We start from the raw sequence: 9,416 nt of genomic DNA, 5'->3' as shown, positions 1-9,416 counted from the left end.
GGCAGAGGGGGGCAGAGTAAGGGCGGGTTAAAGGCAGAGGCGGGTGGGCGCGAAAGCAGAGGCGGGGAGGCAGGAAGGCGAAGGGTAGTGGGAGGGGGGAAGGGGGTGGGAGGGAAAGGGGAGGAGGAGGGGGGAGGGAAAGGGGAGGAGGAGGGGGGAGGTAAAGGGGAGGGCGGGGGGGGGGAGAGAAAGGGGAGCGGGGGGGGGGAGAGAAAGGGGAGCGGGGGGGGGGAGAGAAAGGGGAGCGGGGGGGGGGAGAGAAAGGGGAGCGGGGGGGGGAGAGAAAGGGGAGCGGGGGGGAGGACTCCTCCCCTCCCGTGGCGTCCACTTGGTCCCCCGATGTGCCGTCCGGCTGAGTGAGGCTCGTGCAGGCGGCGGCAGGAAGCACCCTGTGTGGGCCTGAGGCACGAGGCTGCGCGGAGAGTTACTGGCGCCATAAGCTGAGGCGGGACCCGCTGAGACTTGCCTTAGGGGGAGGTAGCGCCGGGAAGGTATGGGAGCGGCTGGGGTAGGAGAGCCGCGCTTCCCGTCCGGAGCCGGTGCAGGGCGGCGCACGTGTGATGGAGGGGGGGGGTGGTGTGTGTGTGTGTGTGTGTGTGTGTGTGTGTGTGTGTGTGTGTGTGTGTGTGCCGTCACTCCGCCTCAGGCCAATGAGAGGTGTGCGGGGGCAGGCATGGCCTGAGCCGGAGTGACAGGCCAAAGGTGCTATGCGATTGGCCCTTGGGACGCAGACATACAGTGCTTTCACAAATATATAGTAGATAAAATATTTTACCAGGAAGTAATACATTGAGAGTTACCTCTCGTTTTCTAGTATGTCCTGCGCACAGAGTTAAGATAAATAATACATGGTTACAAATACAGTAACATGAGTGAATAGGGTATACATTATATACAAGACATTGCATGCACAGTTAAAGAAAATTTATATTATAGGTGTATGTAACAATTACAGACCATGATGGAAATTAGGCAACATTTGGGGTGACCCATATTCTCTTAGGACTGCACCGGTGTGAGGGGAAAGGTGCTAAGGTTTCGTTTCATGTGCTATTTCTTGGACTTCCTGTCCTGCTTTGACCACACTGGCTACTTCTGGTTTCCTGAGAGAAGAGTTTGATTTCATTGTTCGAGAAGAATGATAAGTACATTGGTGGTCGTCCTCATCCTCACTGCACAGACCCTGATATGTGGTAAGAATCTTAAATAAATCGAAATGTCCGATTGAAAGGTTTAGATAATCAGCAACCCTCTGTATAGAGGAGGGTCCACCAGTTCTTTATAAGGGGGATAGTTTACTTTCTGTCTACTGCTGCCAAAAGTGTCTAAATTTCAGGTAATTTGTCCCATCTACTCCAGAGAGATGGAGTAGCGAGACGGAAGGACACAGACAAAGAAAAGAGACAGTGAATTAAGGAGATTATAGAGCGAGGTTATATAGGCAGTGAGTTTTTTTTTTTAACAGGACAAATGTCAGACATTTATGTGACTTGCAGAATTGTTACTTCTCCAGATCCCTCCGTTGAACTAGAGCTGATTGTCCATCAGGACTCTATCAATGCCACTGTTGGTCAATCTCTTCTCCTCCCAACTTCCTATACCATTAGACGTTCCGTCTCTCACTGGCCATCTATACAATGGACAATTGGTAATCGTATGATCGTGTATTTCTCCGCACTTAATGGCTCTATCAACACTGAAGGTTTTCCCACATGGATCTCTGGGAAAACGGTAACATACCCGATGCATCAAGGACGAGTGGAATTCTACCCCATGAACGCGTCCCTGTTACTGGAGGATCTTCAGCTCAATGACAGTGGGACGTACCACATTACCTTACTACACTTTGAGAAAATAATCAGGAAGAACCTCAGCGTGTGGGTACATGAGGATCCTGTATCGTTTGGTATGTATTTGCTGCAGAAATAAAAAATAAAGACTAATTAAAGGGGCAGTCCCATGTAGGACCAAAGTGACCTAATGACAAGTGACATGTTTATTGGGTCAGTTCACGTAGGACCAAAAAGAATTTATGACAATAACATGTTTAAAGTGACAGTTTCATATAGGACCAAGGTGACCTGATCCCTCCTGAATTTTGATATACATTTTTCTTCGTGTTTCTCAGAGGAAGATACAGCACAGGGAAGGAAGCTCCTCATTTTCATATTCCGCACAATGTTCTGCTTGCTCCCCATAGTTGCTCTCGGGTCTCTTATCCGACGCTGGGAGTGTCAATAACTGAACCTGTCTGCGTCTGTATAATAAATACTGCACATTGTATAAAGTCTCATCTAAGTATCTCTATCCATTTCCTGTTGCTGATAATGTCTCTCTCTGTCACTCACTCACTGTTGTATAATTAGGCTGAGTATCTCAATACACTTGATAATGAACATACAGCACTGTATAATGATAGTGAGTATGTCTATACGCTTCCAGCCCCCTTATAATGAACACACTGCAATGTAGAATCAACATGAGTATCTATTCACTTACACTTCTGATAATGAACATATTGTGCTATATAGTGATACTGTTTATCTTTACTCCCTGCTAATAAACAATATGCTCTGAATAATAAGAAGCATCTCCATATACTTCCAGCCCATAATAATGACCATGCTGCACTGTATAATAATGCTGAGTACATCTGTAGACTTCCAGTCCCCTGATAATGACCATGCTGCACTGTGCAATGATGCCATTATTTTCCTTAAATAAACCTAATCATGTTTAAAATAAACTTCTGCCTGTTTTCATTCCTTTAGAAAATGAAAAATTGTATTGTATTTGTGGTCTCGGAATTGGGGGGGGGGGGGGGGGGGGTGTGTGTGTGTGTGTGTAGGGGGGGGGGGGGAGAACGGACGTGTTCGCCCTACGTCTAGTCTACCCTGTCCCTCTTAAATAGGGTGACCAGATGTCGACGTTTTTAGGGCTCTGTCCTGACTTTTTCGGGTGCTGTCCCGGTTTTGTGTTTCCCGCTGGCGAGCAACGACAGCGCATGCCCATGAACGAGCGGCAAGCGCATGTGCACGACCGGCCAAGTGCCAAACGCGCATGCGTGGTCGGCAAACGCTCTTCACGCATGAGCGGTGCTCTGACTGGTCGTGCGCGGTCGGCAAGCTCTGCGTGTGCATGCGTGACATTTGTCCTGTTTTTTGCCGGAACCAATATGGTCACCCTACTCTTAAAGCCATAGAACAAGGTAAGAATCAAAAATCCAGCCGCTCCATAATACAAAAAGTAGGCACTCGCCAGCAAAAAAGGGGTTAAAAGGTATACTTTAATGAACTACATAAAAAACAAAAAAACAGACAGTACTAACTACTCTCCCACATGTTGCATGCCTACTGTGGCGCTTTCTCAAGGAGTAATGAAGTAAGGGAGGTCCTGGGTATTTATGACTCTCCCCGTCATACAAGACAGCTGATATCAATAATCAATTAAATATGTCTTGCAGAAAGAACAGAGAAGATAAAGGGGCCTATGCAGAGAGCAGCGCTGGAAATTATTGGCGAGGGTAAAAAAATGTACCTTTAATGGGGAGATTTTTTCTCTATATGCAGAAAGGCCAGAAATCTGCAATTATTATCATGAATGAGGGTGGCGAGTTGAAAATGGAGAGATGCGCGCTGCTGAAATGTGTTAGGGAAAAAATCGCGTTTTTTTTTTTTTTTTTTTTTTTTTTTCCCCTCTGGCCGCCGAGCTCCAGCTTCTTGCCAACTTTTGTTGGCGGAGCTAATTGTTGAATTTCGCGCCAATACAGCCGCTAGATGGCGATCGTGGCTTTCTGAATTGGGACCTTTTAAAAACTGGCGAGATTTAGGTTCTCGCCAGCAGCGCGGCGAGATTTTCAAATAAAAAAAAATGGCGCTTTTTTCTAAACTCGCCATTACCTGGCTTTTTAAAGGTATATTTCGCCGAAAAATGACGCTTTTCCTGTTACCGCTGCTCTCTGCATGAGGCCCAAAGAGAGAAAAAGAAAAGAAAAGAGGCAGAACATCCCACAATAATCACGCATGATCTGCAGAGATTAACCCGCACTATACCAGCAATAGTTACCAGAATTGATAAAATAAACTCATGTTTTGCATACATGTTGTCCTTACTGAGTGATAGAACAACTAGCATAGTGAAAGAACAACAAGGACAATATGTATGCAAAACATGAGTTTATTTCATAAATTCTGGTAACTATTGCTGGTATAGTGCGGGTTAATCTCTGCAGATCATGCGTGATTATTGTGGGATGTTCTGCCTCTTTTCTTTTCTTTTTCTCTCTTTGGGCCTCATGCAGAGAGCAGCGGTAATTATAATTGGAGAGGGAAATTAAATTTACCTTTATTGGAGAGTTTTTTTCTCCATATGCAGAAAGGGCATAAAACTGCATTTACAAGCCTTTCTGCATATGGAGAGTTTCAAACAGCGCTATGAGCGCTGTTGAAACTAGTTAAGGAAAAAATCGTTTTTTTTTTTTTTTTTTTTCCCCTCTCCACCGGCCGCGGAGCGCCAGCTGCTTGGTGGAGAGGAAAAATGTTGAAAATCGCGCCATTTTTTTGGCGCGAACAGCCACTAGATGGCGTTCGCGGCTCTCTGCATACGGCAGAAAAAAACACTGGAGAGATTAGGATCTCTCCAGCCGCGCGGCGAATTTCAAGAAAAAAATTAAAAAATGGCGCTTTTTTTAAAAATTGCCTTTTTCTGCTGCTTTCAGCTCGATTTTCGCCGGAAAATGGCGAGATTGCTATTAGCGCTGCTCTCTGCATAGGCCCCTTTGTCTTCTCTGTTCTTTCTGCAAGACATATTTAATTGATTATTGATATCAGCTGTCTTGTATGACGGGGAGAGTCATAAATACCCAGGACCTCCCTTACTTCATTACTCCTTGAGAAAGCACCACAGTAGGCGTGAAACATGTGGGAGAGTAGTTAGTACTGTGTCTTTTATGTAGTTCATTAAAGTATACCTTTTAACCCCTTTTTTGCTGGTGAGTGCCTACTTTTTGTATTATGGAGCGGCTGGATTTTTGATTCTTACCTTGTTCTATTGCTGTGAATGAGAATCTGCTTCACCACCGGATGCCTGGAGGAGACGCTTTTGGCAGCGTCAGGGCAGCTGCAGCAAGATAGGATGACCAAGGCGGCGTATCATCGTGAGTAAAGGGTACTCCACGCCGGGCATAGCCAGGGTAAGGGGGACATTAGTGACTGCACCTCACAATTGGTGGTCCCCCCTCTGTCCCCTCCTTGTCACCATTATCTATCTGAACACAGAAAACTGCAGCCCCTTAATCCTTTATTTTCCGGTGTCAACTCCTATTATCATTTTAATACTGCAACTCCTATTATCATTTTACTACTGCCTAAAGGCTTTATTTCCGACCTCCTGGAGCTTTGACACGTTTTTTTCTTTGTTCTTTACTCTTAAAGCCAGTCCAAGTAAGGAGAGAGCGAGCCTGTGTCTGTACTAACTCCGGTTAGCACATAGGGATATCACACAAAGGGGAGCAGTCAGACAAAATCAAACCCATCCCAAGGCTCCACTCACCGAGCTGTCTTCAGAAAAGGATTTAAAAACATTAAGGGCCTCATGCAGAGAACAGTGCAAAAATAAATTGGAGATGTTAATAAATTGTACCTGTTATGGCGTGATTTTATCTCCATATGCAGAAAGGCCCGATAACTGCATTTAAAATGATGTCTGCATATGGAGACTTTCAACCGGCGAGATGCGCGCTGGGGAAACATGTTTGAAAAAAAACGCGTTTTTTTCTCTTGTTTTCCCTCTCGCCAGTGAGCTCCAGCTTCCAAGTTTTTATGGCGGAGCAAATAGTAGAATTTCTCTCCATGTTATTGGCGCGAACAGCCACTAGATGGCGATCGCGCCTTTCTGAATAGGGACATTTTTACAACTGGCGAGATTTAGGTTCTCCCCAGTCGCGCGGCGAGTTTCACAAACAAAAAAAAAATGGCGCTTTTTTTAAAACTCGCCAGTACCTGCCGTTCTACAGGCATTTTTCTCCCAAAAATGCCGCTATTCACCTTACCGCTGCTCTCTGCATGAGGCCCATAGTAGGTGTTGACATTGAAAAAATCTTTAATATTTTGAACAAAATAATAATGATTAACTGTTTGCTCCGTTTTGATTAACTGCTGCTTACATTGCAAACTATCCATCACCCCACCTGCACATCACACACCCGCACATCACACACACATCATCACATCACATCACCCCACCTGCACATCTCATCACCCCACCAGCACGTCACATCTCATCACCCCACCTGCACAGCACATCTCATCACCCCACCTACACAGCACATCACCCCACCTACACAGCACATCACCCCACCTGCACAGCACATCACCCCACCTGCACAGCACATCACCCCACCAGCACGTCACATCTCATCACCCCACCAGCACGTCACATCACCCCACCTGCACAGCACATCTCATCACCCCACCTGCACAGCCATCATCACCCACCTGCACATCTCATCACCCCACCTGCACATCTCATCACCCCACCTGCACATCACATCACCCCACCTGCACATCACATCACCCACCTGCACACATCTCATCACCCCACCTGCACAGCACATCACATCACCCCACCTGCACATCACATCACCCCACCTGCACATCACATCACCCCACCTGCACATCTCATCACATCACCCCACCTGCACATCTCATCACATCACCCCACCTGCACATCACATCACCCCACCTGCACAGCACATCACCCACCTGCACATCTCATCACCCCACCTGCACAGCACATCACCCCACTGCACATCCATCACATCACCCCACCTGCACATCACATCACCCCACCTGCACAGCACATCACCCCACCTGCACATCACCCACCTGCACATCTCATCACATCACCCACCTGCACATCTCATCACCCCACCTGCACATACACATCACCCCAACCTGCACAGCACATCTCATCACCCACCTGCACATGCACATCACATCACCCCACCTGCACATCACATCACCCACCTGCACATCACATCACCCCACCTGCACATCTCATCACTCACCCACCTGCACATCTCACATCACCCCACCTGCACATCACATCACCCCACCTGCACATCACATCACCCACTGCACATCACACATCCCACTCACACACCTCCATCACTCCACCTGCACATCTCATCACCCCACTGCACAACTCATCACCCACCTGCACATCACATCACCCACCTGCACATCTCATCACCCCACCTGCACATCACATCACCCCACTGCACATCACATCACCCACCTGCACATCTCATCACCCCACCTGCACAGCACTCATCACCCCACCTGCACATCTCATCACCCCACTCTGCACATCACCCCACCTGCACATCACTCACCACATCACTGCACCACATCACATCACTCACCCCTCACATCTCATCACATCACCCACCTGCACATCACATCACCCCCACCTGCACATCACATCACCCAACTCACCACCTCCACAGCATCACATCACCCCACCTGCACATCACATCACATCACCCCAAGCACATCACATCACCCACCTGCACATCACATCAACCCACCTGCACATCACAATCACTCACCACACTGCACATCACTCACATCACACAGCACCTGCACATCTCCACTCACATCACATCCCCCACCTGCACATCACATCACCCACCTCCACCTGCACATTCACATCACCCCACCTGCACATCTCATACACACCACCCACCTGCATCAACATCACCCACCTGCATCATCACATCACCCACCTGCACATCACATCACCCCACCTGCACATCATCACCCACCTGCACATCACACCCCACCAGCACATCTCATCACCCACCTGCACATCTCATCACCCCCTGCAACATCACAGCACCCTCTCATCACCCACTGCACATCACACTCCACCTGCACATCACATCCCCCACCTGCACATCACATCACCCCACCTGCACTGCACATCTCATCACCCCACCTGCACATCTCATCACCCCACCTGCACATCTCATCACCCACTGCACATCACATCACCCACTGCACATCACATCACCACTGCACATACATCCTCATGCACATCACAATCACACCCACCTGCACAGCACAATCACCCCACCTGCACATCACATCCCCACCTGCACATCTCATCATCACCCCACCTGCACATCTCATCACCCCACCTGCACATCACATCACCCCACCTGCACAGCACATCTCATCACCCCACCTGCACAGCACATCACATCACCCCACCTGCACATCACATCACCCCACCTGCACATCACATCACCCACCTCACAGCACATCTCATCACCCACCTGCACATCTCATCACATCACCCACCTGCACATCTCATCACATCACCCACCTGCACATCACATCACCCCACCTGCACATCACATCACCCACCTGCACATCACATCACCCCCTTACATCACATCACCCCACCTGCACATCTCATCATCACCCCACCTGCACATCTCATCACATCAACCCCACCTGCACAGCACATCACCCCACCTGCACATCACATCTCATCACCTCCACCTGCACAGCACATCACCCCACCTGCACATCTCATCACCCCACCTGCACATCTCATCACCCCACCTGCACATCACATCACCCCACCTGCACAGCACATCACCCCACCTGCACATCACATACTGCACAGCACATCACCCCACCTGCACATCACATCTCATCACCCCACCTGCACAGCACATCACCCACCTGCACATCTCATCACCCCACCTGCACATCTCATCACCCCACCTGCACATCACATCACCCCACCTGCACAGCACATCACCCCACCTGCACATCACATCACATCACCCCACCTGCACATCTCATCACCCCACCTGCACATCTCATCACCCCACCTGCACATCACATCACATCACCCCACCTGCACATCACATCACCCCACCTGCACATCACATCACCCCAATCACCCCACCTGCACTCCATCACATCACCCCTCGCACATCACATCACCCCACCTGCACATCCATCACCCCACCTGCACTCACATCACCCCACCGCACATCACATCTCATCACCCCACCTGCACGTCACATCACCCCACCTGCACATCTCCTCATCACCCACCTGCACATCTCATCACCCCACCTGCACATCCTTCTCATCACCCACCACTCCACACTCACCCACCTCACAGCACATCTCAGCACCCCACCTGCACAGCACATCACCCCACCTGCACATCACATCTCATCACCCCACCTCACACTCCACCCCACCTCACACTCACCCCACCTGCACATCTCATCACCCCACCTGCACAGCACATCACCCCACCTGCACATCACCCCTCCTGCACATCACCCCTGCACCGCACACTCACCCCACCGCACATCTAATCTCACTCCC

At 49.2% G+C, this 9,416-nt stretch overlaps 1 protein-coding gene across 2 annotated transcripts in view; it reads left to right on the top strand.

Moving 5' to 3' along the window:
* LOC142486117 (uncharacterized) overlaps positions 1-1,999 on the top strand; it is a 62,716-nt gene extending 60,717 nt beyond the window's left edge. The window contains exons 1-2 of one of the 2 annotated variants that reach the window (XR_012798805.1): positions 808-1,193; positions 1,514-1,999. Coding sequence is in view for 1 of the 2 variants with exons in the window: in XM_075584786.1 (XP_075440901.1) it covers positions 1,514-1,929 (416 nt within the window). In the remaining variant the exon portion in view is untranslated. Of the gene's footprint in view, positions 1-807; positions 1,194-1,513 lie in introns of those variants that run through there. The other variant, XM_075584786.1, reaches the window with a different exon arrangement.
* The last annotated feature ends 7,417 nt before the right edge of the window (positions 2,000-9,416 follow it).

The sequence above is a fragment of the Ascaphus truei genome, unplaced genomic scaffold, assembly GCF_040206685.1.
Source record: "Ascaphus truei isolate aAscTru1 unplaced genomic scaffold, aAscTru1.hap1 HAP1_SCAFFOLD_748, whole genome shotgun sequence".
Lineage (NCBI taxonomy): Eukaryota > Metazoa > Chordata > Amphibia > Anura > Ascaphidae > Ascaphus > Ascaphus truei.
The sequence above is the reverse complement of the archived record's forward strand: the minus strand, read 5'-3'. Positions and strand labels throughout refer to the sequence as shown.